The sequence below is a fragment of the Diachasmimorpha longicaudata genome, chromosome 3, assembly GCF_034640455.1.
Source record: "Diachasmimorpha longicaudata isolate KC_UGA_2023 chromosome 3, iyDiaLong2, whole genome shotgun sequence".
NCBI classification, from domain to species: domain Eukaryota; kingdom Metazoa; phylum Arthropoda; class Insecta; order Hymenoptera; family Braconidae; genus Diachasmimorpha; species Diachasmimorpha longicaudata.
This window is the reverse complement of record NC_087227.1, coordinates 11,686,543-11,709,616: the sequence shown is the minus strand read 5'-3', so window position 1 is coordinate 11,709,616 and position 23,074 is coordinate 11,686,543. Positions and strand designations below refer to the sequence as shown.

Here is a 23,074-nt window from a genome sequence, read left to right as displayed (position 1 = left end):
TCTGTTGCAATATTACGCTTCTGTAAAAATGCTGCAAAAATATCTCGCTCTATAGATCCTCCTCTTCAATAAAAGAACTCCATTATTCATTAAATCCTTTTATTATCCTGAAACTTGAAACTGAAAAAATGGGGAAAATAGTTTAATGATATTTTTAATCGGCTTCCCAAGAGAAAGAGAACTCCGAATATAAGGTTTTGGAGTGTCCCGCTGGACCGGGCGATAAGGGTGGTAATCTGTTACACTTCGCTGCGTTAACCCCCACTCCAACGAGCCTTGATGATCCTAGTCTTCTACCTTCCCATATCTCCCCCTGGCAATTTTTTTTCTCGTCGTTTCTCTCACAATTTTGTTTTTCACATAATGGGATCCACTCATTGACACGATCATGGGATAACTGGGTCAAACAGCTAATCGGAAACTGCGTGAGGGGCCAATTATTATTTTCTGTACCTTCTTTTCTCTATTTTTCGTTCAGCACAACTGTCGCCCTTTGAGAGGAGACACAGCCCGAGATTGGACTTTGATAAAAAAATAGAACGGAGCTGGGCATCACTCCATTTTTTAGGGGCAGGATAATTTTTCGGAATTAGCATAATTAATTTTATAGGAGAGAAGTGGGGTTGAATTTTGTAGATGTATTTGAAAAATGTGCTCCTTTCCTTTGAAAAAAAAATCAGAAGGAAACCTAAGGAAGCCTGGAGGTTTTGGGTTCAAACCAACAATTAGTCGAATATTTCAGATCGTAATGTAAAGTAAAAATAAATTAAATATTCCAAAAAATAAAAAAAATATCAGGATTGATCATCATTTATTTACGACAATTAAAACTAAATTCATATTTATAATTCTGATATAATGCTGATTGTGATTAGCATTACTCGAATTCCACAATTAGCTATATTCAATTATCATCAATCCATCATGATTAATCGATAAAGCATTGATTTCTGTGTCGGTACCGTGGTGGAACCTAACAAAACCAGTTGGAAAAGGAAATTCGATTTTTCATATGTTTAGAGACGTAAGTTTTTGTTGTAAATTCAATTCTCTGCATAAAAGGTCTTTGAACCGTTTTTGATGTTTCCTCTCGTTCTCAAGATAAATGTAATGGTAATATGGGCAAGTTATGAAGCATGGAAATGTTAGGTTTTACCACTTTTTTACAAAGTTGAAGACAAAATGGTTCTGTATCTGCTCCATCATTGAGTTTTATTTTTTGTATCAATTTTCCATTTCTTTTTTGGTTGGAGTTATCCCATCGTGCTACTTATCAATAAATAAATACGGTGTAGAGAGAATTTCGATCACATGAAGTAACCAAAACCGAAAGTTCGCTTTATGGGGTCCCAATAGTATCTGTCCCAGTTTTCTTTTGTTGAATCTTCCTCACTGAAAGAACATACATCACAATCATTTTTTTCAACTAATTCTGCAGTTTTGTGTGTTTAAAGATAAAATCGAATTATTTCTTTTTTTTCATAGAACGGACATTATTTTGTGGTCAGAAAAAAAAATTACCTGCATGGAACCCCATTTTGAGTGAGATCGACTTCAGTATGGTCTGATTTCTCACTAATATCCAGTATAACTTCGCTAAAATGCCCTTCTGGCCAATGTTTGCATCTCCATTTTTGTACTATTTTAGTTGGCGACAAGTCCACGAATTCTCCGTGGATATTACCACCGAAGAGTTCGAATTTCCCCTCTTTCTTGGAGTCTAGTTTTACAGGTCCTTTTGTAAAAGCTTGGACCATCTGGAAACATCAATAAATGAACAAAATAAAGTATTTTTTTAGACTAAAAAATTAATTGATTACGGAATCTAAATCGAAAGGAATCGAACCCTCCAAAATCAGACCCGTAAATTATTAAATTAAATTTAAATCAAAGAAGTCCCACCTCTGTAGTAGTAAAAACATTGAAAAAGTCCTGGGCTCGACACTGGAACTTATGATGCTGTTTGACAGTGGTTGTGGAGATCTTGTATCCAAGGGATTTATTATTTGATACAATGGTGGTATTCATTTGTGCTTTTACATTTATGGCGGTCTTACAATTCTTCGTTATTACCTGGTTCTCATCCTTCTTGGGAAGGATCATACCCTTGGTAAATTCTAAAATAAAAATAATCCCAAAATAATTACTGACGAATATTATGGGATTTAAATGATAGTTTATCTTGAATCTGTTAATCCCACCCTGAAATGACCTGTATTTATCACTTATATCTCTTTATCAGATACTCATTACTTAGAATTACGAGTGAAAGACATTAACCGTGCGATTATTTCGTTCAATTGTTTTCAGTATTACAAAATATATGAATTTTTCACAATTAATCGTGATATGTTTTTTTCATTCAGAATTGAATTGATACCATACGATGAAAATGAAAAGAATTTATCAAATGAGTTTATTCACCTTGCTTTAACGCTGTCACATACGCTTTTAGTCGTTCTCGAATGAAGTCCTTTCCTTTAGTATGGAGGAAGTGTTTCACTTTCTCTCCCTCGTCATTACTGTCTTTTAAAGTAATTTCGATCTGTCGGAGAATAAACGAATAGATAATGAATTAAGAAGAAATGACTAGGGAATGTGAAAATGATTTATGAAGAAGGTTTCTCACGTCAACTTCAGAAATGTCATTTTCTTCAGAAAGATTCGGAATATTGATCTTTCCTTCGATTGTCTTATCCTCCGTGGACATCCACTTCAAGACTAAATTCCATTCGTAAAAAAATATCAGCTTTCCTTTTCGATTGTTTACTATTGCCTCTCCCTCACAAGTTTCCATATCAGCTATATTCACATTAACTGCCAATAAGAGAGATAGCAATCATTGAATTTATTATTAGTTAATAACATATTTAATTAATTTAATGAATTAAGTTGCTGGAAACTTTGGTTATCTTTAAGAAAAATTTTTCTAGAGAAACATTTGAACTACTAAAGAATTATTAAACGGATATAAACTTTACTCATCATGAAGGAATTGTTCTGAAAAATTCCATCTCGTTTACCTTTATCTCCCTCGATTTTAAAGTCCTTGAACAACTCTTTGAGCTTGTCCTGGGACCAGGCGCAGGCATTCTTCTCCGTCCAATGCCAATTATTGACGTTAGTGGCATCAGGCCTCTCTTCAACAATCCACCGTGGATCTCCCTCGCCCCACTTTGCCATTATCCCTCAATCTGCTGGAAAAATTATCGTATCATCAATAATAAGTTCTCACATTGATTTGTGCATTCAGGGGAGGATCCCCTGTTGAGAAAAACCTTTCGCGTGGCGGGACCTTAACAACGCCGTTTTTTGGCGCTGCGCGCAAAGTTTCGCGATGCAATGTATAATGTTCACGCCTCGCCATTAAAAGCATGGTACACTCCCCCACGTGTAAGATTATCATCCGCATCGCAGCACCTGCTTCACTTCAGGAGAATAAATCTATAACTTTGATGGAGTAATTGAAAGCAACAATGTTAAGTTTAAAACGCCCCATAATCGAGGACGGTCTGAGTTTATTTAGCTGCCCTGCCAATGTTACGAATATTGTAAAATACTTTAGCCGGAAAAGATTTATAAGGCGCTTGGACAATCCTAATTTTGTGGGTTAGTGTGCCCCTAGTAACAAAAAATCTCGACAAGCATTCAAAGATTGGTAGAAAAACAAAAACTACCCCAACATTTCATTCTCGTATGGAGAAAATATCGGAATGATTGAGTTCGTGGATAATGACTAGTCGATTTTGACATAAAAATAAATTACTGAATTTATGAACAGCGAGAAATGGAGTTTTTAATAAATTAATTTCGTGAATTAACCATTTTAATGAAAAAAAAGGACAACTCCTGAACATTCTCTGAATGCCCATCAGATAAAAAATCAATGATAGAACGCAACATTGACAGAAATATAAAATCATATTACAAAAATTTACTCTCCACGTGACTACAGGGCCACTGTCAACAAATGGCTTTCTCAGGACCTTCTGAAAGAGATTATCCGGTCCCTCAATCCGTCTCGTCTCTAACCATTAACCATGCAGACCCTAATGCCCCCCATGAAGCAATTGGTCATGTCCCCTTAATTCACAAAAACTCATGAATTCATAAGAACAAATCATGGACTCACCGAATCAACTAGAATTGTACCGAAAAGCTAGTAGAACTGCTTGAACTATCTCCAATTAATTGTACAAATCGGAGAAACGTCTTGTTCTTTCTCGATTATCCGAAACAATCAACACAGGATGATGATGATTCCTTCCCAGTTAACAAACTCAAATCGTTCAATAAATCTATACTAGCGTTTCTGAGACAGTGAGGTGAACAATCATTCAACCAATCTTGGATAATAATTTTCTAGAAATTTCACGAAACGGATCGGAAACAGTTCGTCCCCCCTCTACAATGGCGCTAGGGGGCGGGGTAACCGCCGAAATTCCCTAGAAGGAGGCGTGGTTATTTTTTGCTTTGAGGTTGCCATTTAACTAACCTCCTGGGGTATTCCAGGTTTGTGGAATGCAGCGTGGGTTCTCTCTCCAGTCACCTTTTGACCGCTCAAGTGATCGGTTGTCCGTGTCTCCGTTCTAGTGTAAACACGAGGATAAATAATCGTTGTGGTTGTCAAGTAACTGTTTAAAAAGTGCTCACTTATTTATGTGGAACTGAAGTTTTTATTAATTACCGTCACACCTGTATACTCTACATGGCGAGGGGTGCAAGATGGTATTTTACGACGGAACAATTGATAAATACACCGTCAAGACGTACTGGTGTGGACCCGGAGAAAGAGGCTCGCTACAGACGACATTCCGTCAATTTCATCCGCCATGTGGGGCAGAAGCTGGCCCTGTATCCTTTAATAATATTATTTTAACTTATTTTATTATTTTGTGTTGTTGAAATAATGTGGCGACGTTTTTGGGGAGATAGAGAGGTTAAGTCGTGGGGAAAACCTAACCATTCAGGTAACAAGGATTTTCGGCATTAGTCGAGCAAATTGACCTGGGGTGAGGGGCAACGAAAGGTATGTTTCCTTCCGGGAATTTGGGTCTCCCTCTAGATTCTCCAGAAAATAATTCCCCCTGATTTGCTCATTATGCCATAAATAAGTTCCGGCTTAACCCTTACCTCTTATTGTCAACTATTGTTAATTGTACCATTTCGCCAGGAACTCGTTTGCAATTAGGGAAAAATTATAATACCAAGTATAGATCTAGACAAATTTTACCTGAAATATAATAAAAGCGCATGAGGGGATAGAAGCCCCATAGACCTTGTTGGGTAGTGATAATAAAGATAATTACTCTCTATCTCTCTTTGACGCCTACTGGCTTATTTCAGACATTAATGCCCGCAGTTGCGAATCAATTAGGTTTTTCCAATTTAATGAGAAATTTTCCTTAATTAATAATTTTATTCCAAAGTCCACAACTATGGATAAATACAGCATCGGTCCTTATGCACAGATTCTTCATGTATCAATCCTTCAGTCGTTTTGACAGAAATGTACTCTCCTTAGCCGTTCTATTTTGTGTCGCCAAATCCTTTAAGGAGGAGGAAGGCAGGATATACCCAGGACCGTTCTTAAAGACTGCCCACGCCTGCCTCTACCAGGATTTACCACCTCTGGATTCTCGTTCTCCTGTAAGTAACACCATTCATTAAATAACTAATATACAACATTTCTCAATGTCTAAATTTTTCAATGAATTGAATGATAGAACGGTTAAAAGTACAGATGGTATTTGTCAGAATTTTATGATTTTGTTGTCTCTTTGGTGAAAAATTGGGAAATAATAGCTGGTAATTTTTTCTAGCAATATGAGAAGCAATTAGAGGATTTGCTATATTACGAGTATGTTCTACTTGCAACACTGGGGTTTGATTTGGACATTGACCATGCACATACTCACATTTTGAAGAATTCACATGTGATCACTGGTAATTCATTTTTTGTTTCGATTGCCCTTCTCATTTCATCAGTAGTTCTCCAAACATCTGTGAAAGGAGTGGAAAATTGTTTGGAAGAAACTTTAAATGTTGCTCAATGCGGAATGCCTTTGCTCTCGTTAATTGATGAATAATAACTTGGGACATCATCACGATAGTGAAGAATTATACGACAAAAATGTCTGACAATATTTTTTCTAAAAAAGCGAATTTATTTACAGCGACCACGGCTGTAATCAAGGTTGCCCATGACATTGCTTCACGCAGGTAACTACTTAATAATTTTTTCTATTTTTCTATTAAAAATTAAAACTAACATAGATGTTGAAAATTTGGCAAAAAAATTATTTGAAAAACTAAATATATGTCAACAAATACGGAATGCAAGAAATATTCTTCTGCGTGAAATTTGTATTGAAAGTATAAAACAAAATTTTAATAGTAGCGTACGCATTAAGCAGCAATATTTGCTGACATTATAATCTGTGCCAAAAGTACGATTCATAGACAGCAGTTCGACGCTAGTTGTACTGCCGTGTTGATTACGATATTTTATGCCTCTATGCCAAAATCGTGATTTAATCGAGTGAAGTGCGATCGAAATCGCGACTTTCAGCGCTTAAGGGCATAAAATATATTTGAAAATTCAATTTTAAACACCCGTAGTTCGATATTTCTTTGCGCAATAAATAAATTAATTATTTTTTCATTATTAAATTTCAGCCTGGAGTATACCACAATGTGTCTGCAGTATAAACCAACAGCAGTTGCTTGTTTCTGCCTCCAGTTAGCTTCTCACTGGACAAATTGGGAGGTAAGAATTTTTATGATTCATATTCGATATCTATTTCGAGTTTTGAGCGAGGGGCGATACATTAAAAAAATTAAAGTCGCCGAAAAATTTCTAACGAAATCTACAAACATATCTAATAAACAAAAAAGATTCTTCCAAAACATAAGACAATTATTTGAAATCTTCTCCAACATATTTCCAAGTGGAACAAAATGAAAAAGTCTCATTAATAATAATATTCTAGATGCCTCAGCCGAAGGACGGTAAAGCTTGGTTTCACGAAATTGACGAAACCCTCACCCAGGAGCTCATCAACCACCTGGTTGCCAAGTTTCGTCATCATGTTGGGGACTATTACCCACATCTTCGGGATAAAATAATATCCTTTTGTTTGCGAAACAGTCCATTCCGTCCTTATCCTAGTCCTTCTGACTCCCCGGGGAGGCAGCCTCCCAAGGTAGTTAACCCCGTTCCCGTATCGGAATCCCACCCCCTTCCTTCAGGTCCTCCCGAGCTGAAAAAATCCCTCGATACTGAATTACGAGTCCCTCCACTCCATTCCCACCCTGTACAACACGCTCCATACCATCTTCACCCCCTGCCAAGCCCTCAGACAGATAGAAAAAATCATGAAACCTCTGAAAGCTGTAACCAAAACCCCACAGATGCCAAATCACGTGACCTTCCCAATATTCGTCACCAGAGTATTCACAACTCTTCAAGTCATCCTTCAGCTGATCCTGAACACCACCATCCTGACCATCATCCCCGTCATCTCGCCGACCACTCACCCCACGAGAAGCCACCAAACTCATCCGAAAATCACTTAAATACTCAAAATACCCATAAGACTCCTCAAACCTCCTTCATAACTCCTCCGGAAAGCCATCCCAGGAATCACGTGGAGCATTTGCAGCAGCCAACAGACGATAATTCCCTCCAAATAAGTCCAGATCTTCAAAGCGTAGGATATTCAAAGGAAAAAATCGTCACCTCAATAGCTCCAGCGGTTCCCATTGTTGAGTCAAACCTCGAAGTATCTGATGATCTCCTGGCGATGGTGCCACCCGAGAACTTTGATTTCGAAAACACCTTCAGGAACGTGATTGAGAGTTTGACATCGATGACAAACTCGGACGCTTCTAGATTATGTAAATCAGACCCGGAGAAAACTGAAAGCACCCAGGAACCATCCTGGTCGCTATCTACATTCGATTCCACAGACTCGGGAATATTTTCTCAATCTTCAAGCCAACCATTGGGTCAAGGCAACGTTCCTCAGGAGTCAGATGCTCCATTAAAACGATTGCAAGAAATTTCGGAGCCAGTCAAGTCATTCTCATCGATTTTCGATCCCCCAGATGATGTAAACGAAACACTTGTACAGAAGTTTGATGATAATTGCAATGATCTTTCGGATAGTCATAAGAAGAAGAAGAAAAGTAAGCACAAAAAGGAGAGAAAGGAGAAGAAAAAATCTAAGAAGAGGGAGAGGACAGTATCACCGATTAAACTTAAAATTCCACGTGAGAAACTTGGTATTTTGGGAGACAAGATCGATAAGGACATCGGATTGGAGGGCTCGAGACGTAGGAAGAGACAGAGCGAGACCCACTACGAGGTAGCGAGGAAGAGATGTCATGGAGATAAAGGAGAGAGAATACGACTGACATATGAGGAAGTTGATTATATAGAGCCTTAGACAGGTTTCTACTGTACAAAATTATTTTTAAGGATAAGAGATGGTTGAAGTTACCAGATCTATAATGTATAGCGAAAATTTTTGTATAATTTATTAACTGTTCCTCCGTTATTTCGACGAAGGGAGAGAGGGAAGTTTCTCAATAACCTGATTAAGGAGGTAATCAGGATAGTGATGGACCCAGATTTTAGATACGAATAGTCAGGATTTTGACGTAATTCATTTTTTTACACTCATAAATCAATTTAAATAAAGTAAAACTATAGAATGTTGCAATTGTAATATAATTAATTTCGTTGTATTTTAAATGGAAATTAAAACATTTTATTCATGGTTCTTGTTTTGTATCTGCGTTTTAATACTGAAAATTCCCGACATGACAATAATTAGAACTATTTGATTGTGCAAGAGAAGATATTTTTGCGATAACTATTTTAGTGGAGGAAACCATTTGATAATAATGGAATTTTGAAACATGTAGAGAAATAATTTCTCTCCTAACTTCACTACGTGCTCCACGCGTCCTATTTGAATTTCCCGCTTCCAATACATCACTCAATGTGGAAAAAGCCTTACACATGAAGTTAGCCGATAGCTTATGTGGCTAACTTAAGAGATATGCTTATGCGTTCTTGAATAGGGGCATTAAATTCATTCATTTACCTATAGAGATATCCACGTGGTTATCGATAGGATCGTGTATCCCCCTTTCTCTTGAAAGACTAGAGTTTATCCCGGTATAACACTATGAAAAATAAATGAAAATTTTTTCACCTCATTCTCCGATTTTCAATAACTAACGAATGAAGAATTGACACATGTAATTGAATAACAGGTAAGCAGCTTCAATAAATTATTCCCATAAATTGCATCTTCCCCTCATGGCAAGACAAATCATTTGGTAATTGTGAGATTGGCACGATTGTTTAGTTATGAAATGATTTCATCACAATATTAAAGATCAATAAGAAACCTCAAATAGTATGATCTATTTCATCCAAAAAAATAACTAAATAAAGATCGCTCTTCAGTCTTTTCAGGATCGCCATCATTGCCATGACGTCCACAATGTCATCCCTAGGAGGTAAAGTACTTCCTCCCTTTCGTCAGGTATTCCGCGTTCCCCCACGTGACTCCCTCCACTGGTTCCCCGGACACATGCACAAAGGTCTGCGCCAAATGCAGCAAAAGCTGAAATCGGTGGATATAATCATTGAAGTTCACGACGCTAGAATCCCCCTGTCAGGTCGCTATGACCAATTCAAGCATACAATTAGTGGTATAAAGCCACACATCTTTGTTCTCAACAAAAAGGACCTCACGGATTTATCGAAAGCCCGATATTTCGAAGAGAGACTCAAGTCCGAAGGCATTAATAACGTCATCTGGACGAATTTCAAGGACCAGCAATGCAAAGGCATGCACTCAATCCTTCCCACCACCTTGAAGCTCATCGAAGAGTCGAAACGATACAACAGAGCTACCCAAGAGGTAACATGTCAAGATAACAAATCCGGAGATTTTCCAAAAAAAAAGCAGGGGCTGTTATTTAATCAAATGTCGCTGATGATATTCACTATGTAATAATTGAGACAAAATTGGAAGTAATATTCTATTTGCTTGGTATTCAGTAACGAAGTGGTTACCTCTGATAAGTCAATTTTGACAACTGTCCAGTTTCTGGTAAATATCTTGGAATGTAAGGGAAATAGCAACATTTGGATAATGTTTATTCTGGGGTCTCTCACTATCGCTTGCACATTATTTGCGAGAGCAGTCTGCACTTGTATTAACTCTTGTCTTAGTATATTTTCCCTTTTGAAATCCGTTTCGCATTAACTTTTAACGCCAACAATTATTTCTTTGACATACACCCGATGATCAGGACTACGCGGCGATGGTGATAGGCGTTCCGAACGTGGGTAAATCCTCTCTGATCAATCGGTTGAGGAACAAACACCTCAGGAAGGCAAATGCTACCGCTGTTGGTGGAATTGCAGGGATCACCAGATCAGTCCTAACTAAAATTAAAGTATCTGAAAAGCCGGCGGTCTACGTGCTGGACACTCCAGGAATTCTGGCGCCCTACATAAAAAATGCCATCTCAGGCCTAAAACTAGCACTTGTGGGATGCCTCCAAGATCATCTGGTTGGCCCTCAAGTTATCGCTGACTATTTGTTGTTCTGGTTGAATAAGAATGGACGATTCGAGTATGTGGAGAAGCTTGGGCTGCGGGCTCCCACCGATGACATTCTGGAAGTGCTGACCATTTCAGCTGTGAAAATGGGAAGATCCAAAAGGATAAAGAGTTTGGAGGGCCAGTGGATCACTAGGCCCGATTTCAATTATGCTGCTGAACATTTTTTGAGACTCTTCAGGACTGGGGAACTGGGGGGAGTTTGTCTAGATACTGATACGTCGGAGGTGGTTGGGGAATGAGACGGTGGGAGGCAGAGGTGAATATAGCTGGTGTCCATGTGGAAATAATAATTTCCTGAGTAATAAACAATTTTTGATGACACGTAAACCTAAACCTAATGATTGTAGATATGAGAAATTACTTGAACGACTTCATTTTCATAAATATAAAATAATTTGTCATAAATTGTACAGTTTTTAGAGAATAAATTTTAATTTAGTGAAATTCCTTGTTCATTTAAAATGAGAAAATTGAAAAAAAAATTCTGATGAATTTCCCGGTTCTATGATTCAAGTAATAGAAAAATATATTTTTTTAATTACAAGAAGTATTGAATTCACCACTTACCATTCATCTTCTCAATTCCCCACCACCGGCACCTAGGGTTCCACCTCTTCACAACATTTCCACCACTTCGCGACTTGCTCGTACTTTCTCTCAGCTACTTTCAAGAGTTCAAACACACTCAACTAGAACTGACTCAATCCTTTCAATTTTGTACCGCGAAGCGTTCATTCCCATCGTCCACTGTGCTCTTATTTTCGTCGTCAAAAACTAGTGCTTGTTTTTATTATTGTGATAATTATTGTAGCGAGCATGTTTGCGAGAGCAACGTTTTTCCCAACTTTATTCTACAATGTGATGATGGAAAAAGTCACATCGAGACGGTGGTACGACAGAATTGATGAAGCTGTTATACTGGGAGCTCTGCCATTCAGGGGTATGACGGAAAAGGTAAGAATGCGAAAAAATTCCATGTCATTCATAACTGCTCTTGGTAATATACTCCCAAAAAGCTTCCAAATTAACGCCGTGACCTACAATTGGTTGATGTAATACAGTTCGCCAGGAACAACCAATCCACTAAGGAACTTTAAATCATTGATTGACTCATTCTAAATTCTAATTTAATTTTGCCGCATTTTCTAGTTGATTGCAGAAGAAAATGTTGGTGCAGTGGTTTCTATGAACGAGGATTATGAATTGAAATTATTTTCGAATACTGGAGAGGTAAATAAATATAATACTTATTTATCAAAGGGAACTTTGGAGGGTCTAAAAAAAAATAGGACAATCACAAACTGTTCAAAAGACTATTCAAAAATCATATTGACTCCCTATTGTCCTCAGGAGTGGTCGAAGCATGGAGTACAATTCCTCCAACTATCAACAACCGACATCTTTGAGACCCCGTGTCAAGACAAACTCCAGAAAGGCGTGAATTTCATAAATCAGTGTCAAGGAAGTCTTTTTCATGGAAATGATGCAGATACGAGATTACTAAGCACAGTTTACGTGCATTGCAAAGCAGGGAGGACGAGGAGTGCTACTCTAGTTGGATGTTACCTCATGAAGGTCAATAATTTGTCCCCGTTTATTTAATAAAGTATAAAAAATCCAGTAAAGTCATTAAATCTCTTGTGAAATGGTATTTGAATACGCGATTAATCCATCCTCATTAGCACCATTTTTTTAGTATGAATAAAAAATTATTTTTCCTATTTTAGAAACATGGATGGACCCCTTCAGAGGCTGTAGACTACATGAAAAGCAAAAGAGAACATATCCTCCTTCACACAGCTCAATGGAGAGCCCTGAAACTCTACCATGAAAATCACGTCAAGAATCAAAGAGAAAAAAGTTAGAAAATAATAGTGCACTGCCTTTGACAAAGCTGGTTACCACGTCGTATAGTAATTAAAATTCATTCGATAAATCCAGTTTATTGGATTCGTTGCATCTTATGTCAGCACGTATCGACGTTTTGAAAAAAGAGTTTTCCGGTATTTTCCGAATGAAAAACTATTTTATAAAAGTACTGTACTTACGAAGTGACTTGAAATAGACGAATTTGTTTCATTATGATTAAATTCATTATTTCCTACAATTTTTTAAAGCAAAATCCTTCGCTTCTTTGAGAGATTCACTTACTCTAGAATTTATTTCCGCTCTCGATAGTTTGATCATTCTCACGTGACTAGTTAATAATGGATTTTCGTCGCTGTACGAACCTAGTGTCGACTTCAGAACGTTATTTACTGATCTCATCCATAATTCAGCGTTGAAATCCTTCGTCACATAGTTCTGGAATGAAGGAGAAAACATTTAATCGTCATTACTTTACCCAAAATTGTAGTTAGAACTGAAAAAAAATTAAATACTGGTTCAATTCACAACAATTACTATCTAATGGATTAATTTTTTACCTGTGGCACGAAACATCGGGCTTTGACTTTTCTCTTCCCCTTGGCAATAATCAAAACAGGTTTCTCGGAAAATAATTCTTCAATTTTCTGCAGGGGAACGGCCTCGACATCAATCGAGGTCGCTGGAAGACAGTGAACGATAAAATCCTCCGTTGTATTCTCTACTGCGAAATTGATTTCACAGCTCATGAAATCCTCAAACATTTTTCGTCTCTCAGCGGTTGCTTTAGAGTCGTTTGAAGCTACTGAAGAAATTTTTAAAAATTGTTCCGTGGGGATCGAATTTCGCGCTTCAGGGCCCGCCACTGCTTTTATTGTTCTAGACGATGAGCCTTTCGACGTCACCTCGATTATTCGAAAATAGTTCAATGCACTGGTATTATGCACGTGGGTTCCACAACATGCTTCCCTGAAAAATAATGAAACAATTATAGATTAATCATGAAAAGCACTAATTAACATTGAGACTTGTGAAGTCTATCAATTTAATATTTGGAATAATAAAATACGATTTTTCTCACTTGGATTTCAAATGGTCGTCATTAATTTCTACGATCCTCATATGTTTCTCTGGATAAATCATTCCAGGAACTAGAACTACCCCCTCCTCCCTATTGAATTCAATACAATCCACGATTTTGGTCTTTACCGGGACTCTAGCATCGATGCACCTATTGATTAATGCCTCTATCGACTTAATATCTTCAGAAGTAATCACTTTCCCATAGGCACTGAATTGGAAAATAAGATGATCATGTCTGACAATACTTCCTCTCTGAGAAATTGCTGGAAACACTTGGCTCAGGGCAGAGCTAAGGAGATGAGTTGCTGTATGATGTCTCATCATGGAGATCCTATGTGCTCTATCCAGAGATAATTTCACATCGTCATTGATTGACAGTTCATTGGCTTCTTCGCTAAGAATAGATGGGTCAAAACTTCCTACGTGAATCACGAAATTTTGGAGTTTTTGAACCTCGGCGACATTGAAGACTAGATTCTTTACCACTAGGTGCCCTTTATCTGAGAACTGACCTCCCTCTGGGGCGTAGAATGTTGTTTTATCGAGAATTATTCCAATTTCTTTATCTTTCAGGAACTTCGTCAGACGAAGTGACTTTTCTTTTATTAATTCACCTGAAAAAAATGACACCCCATTTTCTATAGTATTCCTATCTGCATTGTTATTTGTTTGATTGAGTCATTTCTTTGAGAATTTTGGAATTTTAAGAATATAATTACCGTTCACCAAAATCCCCAAAATTTTGGCCGACACGTCCTTAAATCCATACCCCTCACCCTCCTCCCAATACTGATATTTCCCAGCATCATCGGTTCCCTTCCCCAGGTCCACTAAACCGCTCAGAGAGATCCTCTCCTCTGTCAGCCCAGTCCTGAATCGAACCCTGGCCTCTTTCATCTTTTCCTCGAACCCCTCCCTATCAAACTTCACCCCCTCTACTTCTGCCAGTTCCTCGATCAACTCAGAATCGAGTCCATAAGTATCGTACAGCTTGAATCCTAGATCCCTAGGAATGGTCTTCAGCTTCTGTTCTCCCTCTACTAGTCCTTTCTGGAGTTCCTTGTACCCCTGGACCAGTCCAGAGGCATGAGGATCACTGATGCCTTTCAGTTCGGGTCTCTCCTTTACCAGCTCTCCCCAAATCTTCCCCGAGGATTTTTTCAACTCCTTCAGAAGGTCCTCTTCGTATTCGACGATCGTTTGGACTTTCTTCAAGTTTTTCGTTACATCTGGGTAAACATCACCAAGGGTCTCAGCAACGTGATAACAGATCTGAGACAGAAGTTTTTCTTTCCGGAAAACTTCCGTCCCGGTGGTTATGGCTTTCCTAACGACTCGTCTAAGTTTGTGATTTTCCTCTGGAATCATTCCATCGGCGATGCAGATGGTGATCATCCTGGCATGATCGGCTAGGATTCTGTATCCAGTGTCCAGCCCTGATTCATCGGAATCTCCAAATTTTCCCAAATATGGAGGCGCTGAGGTGGAGGCTTTGATGGCATCGAAGATAGGGAGAAAGAGGTCGGTGTCGTAGTTGGAGTCTTTTCCTTGGAGAACCGCTACTAATCTCTCGAATCCCATTCCTGTGTCCACATGGCGAGTCTTCAACGGTTGAATGGATGAGTCCGGAAAACGTTGATACTCAATGAAGACGAGATTCCAGAGCTCTTTGAGGTCCGATGGTACCGGTAGTGATGTTGATAACGTTTGAGAGGTGTTTATGTGAATTTCTGTACAAGGGCCGCAAGGGCCGGCGAGCGACATCTCCCAGAAGTTGTCGTGCAAGCCTGATGGCAAGACGTGAGAGGGATGAATGCCGAGGGACAGCCAGGTTTCCTTTGTCTCAAGGTCTGGGGGAAGGTTAAGAGTCGAATCTCCTGAGAAGTACGTAACGTACAAGCGCTCCTTGGGTATTTCAAAAGGACCTATGATTGAAGATCAAGTGAAATAAAATTTGTAAGACGAGGAAAAAATACATTCGTTGAAATAAATTGTTTCAATTGTTCAACTGAAATAACCGGAAGCGGAAAATCCCAAAGACCTCTTGGAAATGCTTAATATCTCCAGATAAATCAGGTCACAGTGTTAAAGGTATAAAAATACTTCAAGAGTAAAAAGAACAGGAAGCCTCCCTCTTTGTAAATCCAATCAATTAATTCACGACGGATAAGAATAGTACCTGTGAGTAATCCCCAGGCATAAGCACAGGCCTCCTTTCTCCCATAATCACCGAAGGACCAATTCCCGAGCATCTCAAAGAAGGTGTGATGGTAGCTGTCCATCCCCACGGTCTTTAAGTCGTTGTGCTTTCCACCGACTCTTACACACTTTTGGTGATTGACAACTCGGGAATGTGGGGGTTTCAATTCGTCTAGGAAGATTCCCTTGAATTGGTTCATACCGGCATTGGTGAAGGCCACTGAGGGATCAAATATCGGGGCCACTCGGCTGGAAGGGATGATTTTGTGATCCATATCCACAAAATAATCCAAGAACTCCCTTCTGATTGTTTTTGAGCATTTCGAGATTTTAAGTGTCTTCTGTTCCGATTGAATGTTATGAAAATTCTTCTTCAACCTGAGGGAATCCTGAGCTTTATGAAAGGTCTGTGACTTGTTGAAGGACCTGCTGGAAATCCGGAGCATTGTTGAACTATATTGTGAGATTTTAGGTTAGAATTTAATGCGGTTGAAAAAGGACTGATTGCTCAATTAATTTAAATTTCCCTCGGGAAAACCCGTCGATGAGTTAGACTCCCCAGATTCTTCCCACAGCCAGCGTTACTTCTAAAACAGCTGTTGTGTCTCGTACACGTACCGCAACGTATGTTTTGTTCGGGAGAATAGTATAGAGATTAATATAGAGGTGTACACCAATGTTAGTACCGACCCCGACAGTGAGAGGCGCCACCGTCGATTCTGGTGGCACGAACATTCGCCTGCTAATTAACACAATGTCTATGTATTCCCTCTTCACCTCGGGAAATATGATGCTATCATTTGTCATTCGATTGGGGACTTATAGCATATCGGATATGTTAATTACCCCAAAACCCCCCCACAAATGATTGCAGCTGCTGCCCCCTTACCCTCTGCCGTTACGCGCAGGGTAATAAATTGGAGTGGGGGAGTAATCACAATTTTTATTTTATTATATCCGATGATTGGGGTATGTACAAATGAGCAAATCCTTATATTCGTGATCTACAAACGATTTGCTACAAAACTAGCTACAGTTCCATCAGAAATGTTGATTTTTTTTTCCGGCTAACATCAGGGGTAACATTAAAATGATGATTATTAATTACTCAGGGGGCTACAAACAAAATCCGTACATTTACCATGATGTACTAACGATGTACTGTCATTTACATTAGATTATTTTGTCGTTAACAACCCCCCGCTGGCTAAGTACATTGGGGTTCGCCACGTTGGAAGGGTCGAGTTGGTTTACCGAAAAGTCTATGTGACATTATACATAACATCTCTCCCTGAACAGTGTTGATTGTTGATAGAAAAAAGTGCAAATTATAGAAAAGGGTGAGTAAAGATCCATTATGCAGGGATACCCATCAGTGATAAAAAAATCTTTCTAATCAGCGTTAATTTTGTCACTGATTTTTAATCACAAATTCGTATGTACACGTCAACGAGTTCAAGGAACTCTAACTACCCATCGCAATTGACAAAAAAAAAACAAAATTACTGGGTTAATTGAAGTGGCAAGTGAGTACTGCAGAGTTTGGACGATTTCTCGTTGGGGTTGAACGGATTTTAGAAGATTCTCTAGGAGTTTTGGCATATGGGGATTGGTTCGTAAACATATTTTCATTCTCAGGACTCAAAAATGAAGGTGAAGGAACTGCTGAAGACGGTGAATGTGGCCTGGTCGCCACCGGCCCAGCATCCGATCATGCTGGCTGCCGGCACTTCTGCTCAACAGTTAGATGCTAGTTTTAATACATCCGCCAGTCTTGACTTATATCTGTTAGGACTGCAGACACCTGGATATGACATGGAGTTGAGGGCTAGTGTGCCCAGTGATCACAGGTAATTAGTTGCAAGAGGAAATTGTGAATTATTATATCTAGCCTGAGAGTAGTGGTTTCAATTTAAAGTGAAAGGAAATGAGTGCATTTTTGTAATCAGATGATTTGATAATTCTTCCCACAATCCCTAAAACTACTTCATATTGAATATTTTCTACTCACCAACTTTTAGATTCCACAAGATCATCTGGGGTTCCTACGGGGCCTCTCCCTCTGGAATAATCGTTGGTGGTTGTGACTACGGCACAATAAAGATTTACTCTGCCTCAAAGCTCCTCTCAAATGAACAAGACAGCCTATTGAGTAGTCCAAATCGTCACACAGGTCCAGTTCGTGCCCTGGACTTCAACCCCTTCCAAACAAACCTGCTCGCCTCAGGTGCTACTGAATCAGAGATCTATATCTGGGACATTGTAAACACGTCCACTCCAATGTCGCCAGGTTCGCCCTCAAATCCTCCAGAGGACATCCAGTACATTCAGTGGAATAAACAAGTTCAACACATACTGGCCTCGGCCTTCACCCAACGTTGTATTATCTGGGACTTGAGGAAAAATGAGGCGATAATAAAACTCTCCGATGCCAACTCCAAAATCAGGTGGAAGACCCTTCAGTGGCATCCGGAGATGGCGACACAGTTGTGTTTAGCTTCCGAAGATGATCAGACACCGATTATTCAGCTCTGGGACCTGCGTTTTGCCTCATCACCCCTGAGAACTCTTCAGCATCATCAACGAGGCGTTCTCTCCATAGCTTGGAGTACTCACGATCCTGACTTACTCCTTAGTTGTGCAAAGGACAATACGATCCTCTGCTGGAATCCAAACTCAGATACTCCAGGAGGTGAAGTTGTCTGTGAATTGGCCCAAACGGCCCAGTGGAATTTCGATGTTTCCTGGTGTCCAAGAACCCCTGGCCTCATTGTAGGCAGTAGTTTTGACGGCCATGCTGTAGTGTACTCCTTGCTTGGCGGATCTCAAGAACCTACTCAGGGAACAACCAATCAGATCGTGGACTCCTTCCCTGGAATGGATCCTTTCGTTCAGGCACCACCTTCACTGAAGTCAGAGCCAGCTCCAGCACTTGGAAAGGCTCCCAAGTGGCTCCGGAGGCCTGCTGGAGTATCCTTTGGGTTCGGGGGGAAACTCACCATGTACGAGAATGAACCTATAGATAGTAATGTTGGAACTCCTGCTAGAAGGAATGTTATTGTCTCGCAGGTGATTACCAATCCGGAGATGATTAAGAGATCCAATGAGCTGGAGAGTGCCTTGAAGAGTGAACAGTTCTTAGATTACTGTCAGGGAAAGATTGAGCAGGTGCAGGATGAACATCTGAGGAGGATATGGAAGTACGTTGGTGCATATTTTAGTGAGGACGTCACCAAAAAGTTTCTAGAGCTTCTGGGATACAACGTACCCGAAATAAATGAAAAATTACAAAAATTTGTACCTGAAGAGGATCTTACAAAACTCGCTGATGGAGTATCGAAGACCCATCTCGAGACACTTCAAAATGGAAATAATTTTGATCCTACAGCTGCGTTCGATGCTATTGCCCAGCAAGAATTGAATCGATCTCCAGTAAAGGTCAAGGAGACTGGTCTGAAATTAAATACCAGTGATGACGAAGATGGTCTGATCACCCAGGCAATTCTCGTGGGGAACATTGAGGCAGCTGTTTCCTTGTGCTTCAACAGCAAACGCTACGCCGATGCTGTCATTCTCTCAATGGCTGGCGGTCCAGATTTGCTCGCAAGAACCCAATACAGATATTTCTCGGAACACACTGGAGTCCTCAATTCCCTCATCAATTTTGTAGTCAGCGATAACTGGGCTGAGTTCGTTGGAAATTGCGATGTTAACTGTTGGAAAGAGACGCTTGTGGGGATCTTTACACACTCCAATACTGAGGAACGATCTGCGCTTTGTGAGGCCCTGGGAGATCGGCTGAGCTCTAATGATGATGCCGAGTTGAGAAGACAGGCGCAGATATGCTACATTTGCTCAGGGAATCTGAGTAAAGTTATTCAGGTTGGAAGAACTGGAGTGCAAGACACTGTGGAGCTTGTCATGGTAATGAAGAGGGCTCTGGAGATGCAGGGAAGCAGGGATGTTACTGTGGATGGGCACATCGGAAGGGTCTTGGCCCAATACGCTGAGCTATTGGCCTCTGAGGGTGACCTCGATGCTGCATTAGGATATCTGAAGAATGGTGAGGAAGGAGGGATGGGAATGTTGAGGGATAGACTGTGCAAAGCACTGCAGTATGCTCAGACCGAGAGGCCACAACAAGGGCGATTGGGACAGGGGCAAGTACAGAGCCAAGTACCGGGGCATGGACAGAAGAGTCAACAAGCGATTTATGATGGTGGGCAACAAGGACAGAGTGGATATGCACAGAATCAACATGGGTGGAATGCCAACAACTGGAATGTCAATCCAATTCAAAATTCTTGGGGAATGCCTCAGGTACCTCCTGTACAGACGGTGCAGCCTCCACCATCTCAACTTCCTCCTCAACTTTCCCAGCAGCCTCCTAAACTCTACGGCCAACCCCAAACTATTCTCTCCCCAACAGCCCCTCCCACTGCACCGCCACCAATGCAGACTGCTGGCAGCTCGCACAGTGGCTCTAGGCCCTCCAGTGTGGGCCCCTCATCCAGACCGAAGTACATGATCGATCCGTCCGTAAAAAGTCCATCATCCTATGGAGGATATGGGCAAGGCTATCAGGCACCGACTCAAAGCTTTGGTTACCAGGGACAAGGGGTATATGGAGTTGGACAGGGATATGGAGAGACTGACGGATTTAAGAGTCAACCGAGTTTGATGACACCTACTTTACCGGCACAACGACCTCAGGGTATTTTCGATCCTTCAATAGGCCAAGGAGCCCCGGGAGGGCAATTCGGAGGGAACAATGAACCCTCAGCTTATCAATCCCCACCACAACCCGCCGGATGGAATGATCCTCCCATTGCCAAGTCTCGAACTCAGGTAAAATTGCAACAAACCGAAATAATAATTTTAATTTGAGAACAAACTCATGATATCTAAGAAAACGGTCTCATACTTTTTGGCTCAAATTCATTAGTGTCTCAGATGTCAAAATTATGGGTTATAATATCGCATTTATTTTATCGAAGACTAGATGTCACAATTCATTGTTAATTCTTTGATACTGATATAGCCAGTGATGGCACTGTGCGACAAAAATGAAATGTCTGCTGAACACGCCGGCACGAGGAAGTGGAGGGCTAAGCATTCCAAGATAAAAGGTTCCAAGGTAGATCACCATTGTGTAGGGCAATCCTCCGTTACTTATCATTGGTTTTCCTGTTTTCTTTTGTGTTGCCAAATCATCTTTATTCCCTCTGCTTCACTTGATTACCACAATGAATGAGAAGAATTGAAGTGGACTATGAAAATACCATCGAGAGACATGAAATCATCGAATGACTTTGCGATAATTTGTTGATTATTTTGACTAATTAACGATTTTTCTGATGCAGTATATGATTTTGAAAAGATTAACGTATTTTTACAGCCACAGGCAAACGATTTCTCAGTTCAAAATCCAATTCTTCATCCGTTGAGAGGAGCGATGCCACAACAAGAATATAATGTGAGCATTAATGCAAAAATGTTGAGAAGTTCCCGGGAGAAAGTCACGGGATTTTATGGATTTTTTTTCCTGTATTCATATTGATTTAATTAACTAGGCACCTGAAGAGAATTATCATCAAGACCCTCACAACCCCTACGGCCAGCCACAGTACAATCAAAGCGTCCTCAGCCCATCAAATCAATTCAACCCACCCATGGGTTACGAGCAAAATAATCAACATTCTCACCAGTACCAGCCACAACAGCATCAACCTCCTGTTCAGGCAGCTAGAGTGGCAGAACCCGAGGCACCCAAGGCACCCATTCCTGAGGAGCATGTACATCTAAAAACAATATTGGATGAGTTGAAGGCCCGGTGTCACGAATCTGCAAAAAATCCACAGACTAAACGAAAGGTCGAGGATGTCGCGAGGAAGCTTGAAGCTCTGTACGATTGTTTGAGAGATAAATCTGTAAGTATTATTCAAAAAACCCTCATTACGGATCACAACGTGATCCAAAGAAAATATAAAGACATTTTTTGCTGATAAATTATTTTCAAACCAAAATGTTAATTGACAATTTCATTTCACCCTTTTGTTTTGTCATTTGAATGAAGGAATCGCTTTTATTTTATTTCCAGCTCTCACCAAGCACTCTCCAAGGACTCCATCAAATTTGCCAATCGATCCAGGGAGGAAATTATACAAATGGATTGGGCATACACACTCAATTAGTGTCAGGACCTGATTTTAGCCGAATCGCCCCCTTCATGCCCGGAATTAAAGTACTGCTGCAGAGTGCACTTCAACTTGGTGTGTACATCACGTAAAACCGAATCAACGAAATTCTAACGTCTTTTTCTTACTCAAAGCCTTAACACAGAAGAAAAATGAATGAAATGATAAATTAATTACTGAATCAGTGAGTTAATTAATAGTGATTCAATTGACATTGAATCCTACATAATTGGGTTATCCATTAATTATTGATGATCGATTAACTTTTATACTTTAATATAGAAGAGTCAACAAACCCTAGTTTTTATTCATTTTGCATGTCCCATTAGTATTTCAAAAAGTTTTCTTTTCAAATTTAATTAATCAATAATTGGATGATGAAGAAAATATTCTATATGGATATAGTACGCTGCCAATTGTAATTAATTAAATATTAGTTAGTTAATTAACTAAACACACTGTGCAATTATCAATAATTATTGAATTTATATTTAAAAAAAAAATTATTTTCGTTTGCTATGATTCAGAACGGGAAGAAATTTATTTATAGTTATTGGTTCGAGATTTTAATTATTAGAGATGTAAGAAAATTTCTGTACGTGATACGCCAAAGTACTTTTATAAATTCACTTGAATAAATTCAATGAGAAATGAAGAGAAAATTTGACTAAATGGTTATGCTGACTGAAGTTCTTAGGGAAGAGTAATTTTCAGATGAATAGGATTCTTCATATTTTTTTTATTGAAAGAAAGCAGAAGAGGACATTGAATAACCTGACGTTAGAATAATTTTCGAATCAATTTCATTTTAAAATCTTTTGTGTATAGAGTTATTATATGTCTCACCAAAAAAGAACTCGTCCGAAAGAAAGCTGTTATATTTCATTTGATTGAGAGAAGGCTTCCAGGTAATTATGAATCAACAACAATAAATCCAATGAAATAATTATGTAATAACCAACTGTAGTGTAATATTTTAATATTAATAATGAAGAAGTACAGATGCCTTTATACAGTATGTATAGACAAAGTCATAATATAATTCTCTTAATTATCTCACCACTTGCATTTTTTTTGC

General features: G+C 39.4%; 6 protein-coding genes across 11 annotated transcripts; 4 read left to right on the top strand and 2 right to left on the bottom strand.

Annotated features, from left to right (window-relative positions):
* Window positions 1-794: 794 nt before the first annotated feature.
* On the bottom strand, window positions 795-4,373 carry LOC135160815 (activator of 90 kDa heat shock protein ATPase homolog 1). Of its 4 annotated transcripts, XM_064117849.1 has the most exons (8): window positions 4,133-4,373; window positions 3,279-3,428; window positions 3,024-3,197; window positions 2,630-2,817; window positions 2,425-2,545; window positions 1,903-2,117; window positions 1,522-1,757; window positions 795-1,392 (listed from the first exon to the last, which is right to left on the bottom strand). In XM_064117849.1, exons 3-8 carry the CDS (start codon window positions 3,181-3,183, stop codon window positions 1,308-1,310), a joined length of 1,005 nt encoding a protein of 334 aa, XP_063973919.1. In that variant the 5' UTR covers window positions 3,184-3,197; window positions 3,279-3,428; window positions 4,133-4,373; the 3' UTR covers window positions 795-1,307. The 4 variants fall into 4 exon arrangements, with proteins under 4 accessions (XP_063973919.1, XP_063973918.1, XP_063973917.1 ...); XM_064117848.1 differs by lacking the exon at window positions 3,279-3,428 and having other exon boundaries at window positions 3,024-3,194; XM_064117847.1 differs by lacking the exon at window positions 3,279-3,428 and having other exon boundaries at window positions 4,133-4,372.
* A 1,012-nt stretch (window positions 4,374-5,385) lies between these two features.
* On the bottom strand, window positions 5,386-16,446 carry LOC135160813 (alanine--tRNA ligase, mitochondrial). Of its 2 annotated transcripts, XR_010298636.1 has the most exons (7): window positions 15,780-16,446; window positions 14,320-15,525; window positions 13,599-14,214; window positions 13,078-13,486; window positions 12,803-12,955; window positions 5,919-6,003; window positions 5,386-5,647 (listed from the first exon to the last, which is right to left on the bottom strand). XR_010298636.1 is itself a non-coding variant. In XM_064117844.1 (6 exons), exons 1-6 carry the CDS (start codon window positions 16,243-16,245, stop codon window positions 5,552-5,554), a joined length of 2,946 nt encoding a protein of 981 aa, XP_063973914.1. In that variant the 5' UTR covers window positions 16,246-16,446; the 3' UTR covers window positions 5,389-5,551. The 2 variants fall into 2 exon arrangements, 1 of the variants encoding a protein (XP_063973914.1); XM_064117844.1 differs by lacking the exon at window positions 5,919-6,003 and having other exon boundaries at window positions 5,389-5,647.
* On the top strand, window positions 5,568-8,786 carry LOC135160814 (sperm head and tail associated protein-like). The gene is made up of 4 exons (XM_064117845.1): window positions 5,568-5,649; window positions 6,177-6,222; window positions 6,679-6,769; window positions 6,993-8,786. Exons 3-4 carry the CDS (start codon window positions 6,695-6,697, stop codon window positions 8,448-8,450), a joined length of 1,533 nt encoding a protein of 510 aa, XP_063973915.1. The 5' UTR covers window positions 5,568-5,649; window positions 6,177-6,222; window positions 6,679-6,694; the 3' UTR covers window positions 8,451-8,786.
* On the top strand, window positions 9,198-12,741 carry LOC135160817 (phosphatidylglycerophosphatase and protein-tyrosine phosphatase 1). The gene is made up of 6 exons (XM_064117852.1): window positions 9,198-9,285; window positions 9,482-9,534; window positions 11,463-11,605; window positions 11,801-11,881; window positions 12,002-12,226; window positions 12,379-12,741. The coding sequence occupies exons 2-6, from the start codon at window positions 9,507-9,509 to the stop codon at window positions 12,514-12,516; spliced, it is 615 nt and encodes a 204-aa protein (XP_063973922.1). The 5' UTR covers window positions 9,198-9,285; window positions 9,482-9,506; the 3' UTR covers window positions 12,517-12,741.
* Window positions 9,507-11,089, top strand: LOC135160816 (mitochondrial GTPase 1). Its single transcript, XM_064117851.1, has 2 exons — window positions 9,507-9,941; window positions 10,336-11,089. The coding sequence occupies exons 1-2, from the start codon at window positions 9,507-9,509 to the stop codon at window positions 10,888-10,890; spliced, it is 990 nt and encodes a 329-aa protein (XP_063973921.1). The 3' UTR covers window positions 10,891-11,089.
* A 538-nt stretch (window positions 16,447-16,984) lies between the features above and the next one.
* On the top strand, window positions 16,985-23,055 carry LOC135160810 (protein transport protein Sec31A). 2 transcript variants are annotated; one of them, XM_064117838.1, is made up of 6 exons: window positions 16,986-17,139; window positions 17,438-17,649; window positions 17,821-20,647; window positions 21,198-21,275; window positions 21,373-21,729; window positions 21,900-23,055. In XM_064117838.1, exons 2-6 carry the CDS (start codon window positions 17,447-17,449, stop codon window positions 22,086-22,088), a joined length of 3,654 nt encoding a protein of 1,217 aa, XP_063973908.1. In that variant the 5' UTR covers window positions 16,986-17,139; window positions 17,438-17,446; the 3' UTR covers window positions 22,089-23,055. The 2 variants fall into 2 exon arrangements, with proteins under 2 accessions (XP_063973909.1, XP_063973908.1); XM_064117839.1 differs by lacking the exons at window positions 21,198-21,275; window positions 21,373-21,729; window positions 21,900-23,055 and adding an exon at window positions 20,841-21,165 and having other exon boundaries at window positions 16,985-17,139.
* The last annotated feature ends 19 nt before the right edge of the window (window positions 23,056-23,074 follow it).

Excerpts from the sequence above, each read along its gene's own strand:
- LOC135160814 (XM_064117845.1), top strand. The coding sequence starts at position 6,695 with ATGTGTCTGCAGTATAAACCAACAGCAGTTGCTTGTTTCTGCCTCCAG. Across the intron at positions 6,770-6,992 it reads CTCACTGGACAAATTGGGAG|ATGCCTCAGCCGAAGGACGG; the intron begins GTAAGAATTTTT and ends ATAATATTCTAG.
- LOC135160813 (XM_064117844.1), bottom strand. The coding sequence starts at position 16,245 with ATGCTCCGGATTTCCAGCAGGTCCTTCAACAAGTCACAGACCTTTCAT. Across the intron at positions 12,956-13,077 it reads CCCGATGTTTCGTGCCACAG|AACTATGTGACGAAGGATTT; the intron begins GTAAAAAATTAA and ends CCTTCATTCCAG. Across the intron at positions 5,648-12,802 it reads GAGCGGAAATAAATTCTAGA|GAGAACGAGAATCCAGAGGT; the intron begins GTAAGTGAATCT and ends TGTTACTTACAG.
- LOC135160810 (XM_064117838.1), top strand. The coding sequence starts at position 17,447 with ATGAAGGTGAAGGAACTGCTGAAGACGGTGAATGTGGCCTGGTCGCCA. Across the intron at positions 21,276-21,372 it reads TGCCACAACAAGAATATAAT|GCACCTGAAGAGAATTATCA; the intron begins GTGAGCATTAAT and ends TTAATTAACTAG. Across the intron at positions 21,730-21,899 it reads ATTGTTTGAGAGATAAATCT|CTCTCACCAAGCACTCTCCA; the intron begins GTAAGTATTATT and ends TTTTATTTCCAG.
- LOC135160817 (XM_064117852.1), top strand. The coding sequence starts at position 9,507 with ATGACGTCCACAATGTCATCCCTAGGAG. Across the intron at positions 9,535-11,462 it reads CACAATGTCATCCCTAGGAG|CGAGCATGTTTGCGAGAGCA; the intron begins GTAAAGTACTTC and ends TAATTATTGTAG. Across the intron at positions 11,606-11,800 it reads TCAGGGGTATGACGGAAAAG|TTGATTGCAGAAGAAAATGT; the intron begins GTAAGAATGCGA and ends CGCATTTTCTAG.
- LOC135160816 (XM_064117851.1), top strand. The coding sequence starts at position 9,507 with ATGACGTCCACAATGTCATCCCTAGGAGGTAAAGTACTTCCTCCCTTT. Across the intron at positions 9,942-10,335 it reads ACAACAGAGCTACCCAAGAG|GACTACGCGGCGATGGTGAT; the intron begins GTAACATGTCAA and ends CCCGATGATCAG.
- LOC135160815 (XM_064117849.1), bottom strand. The coding sequence starts at position 3,183 with ATGGCAAAGTGGGGCGAGGGAGATCCACGGTGGATTGTTGAAGAGAGG. Across the intron at positions 2,818-3,023 it reads TAAAATCGAGGGAGATAAAG|TTAATGTGAATATAGCTGAT; the intron begins GTAAACGAGATG and ends TCTTATTGGCAG. Across the intron at positions 1,393-1,521 it reads CAAAATGGGGTTCCATGCAG|TGAGGAAGATTCAACAAAAG; the intron begins GTAATTTTTTTT and ends ATGTTCTTTCAG.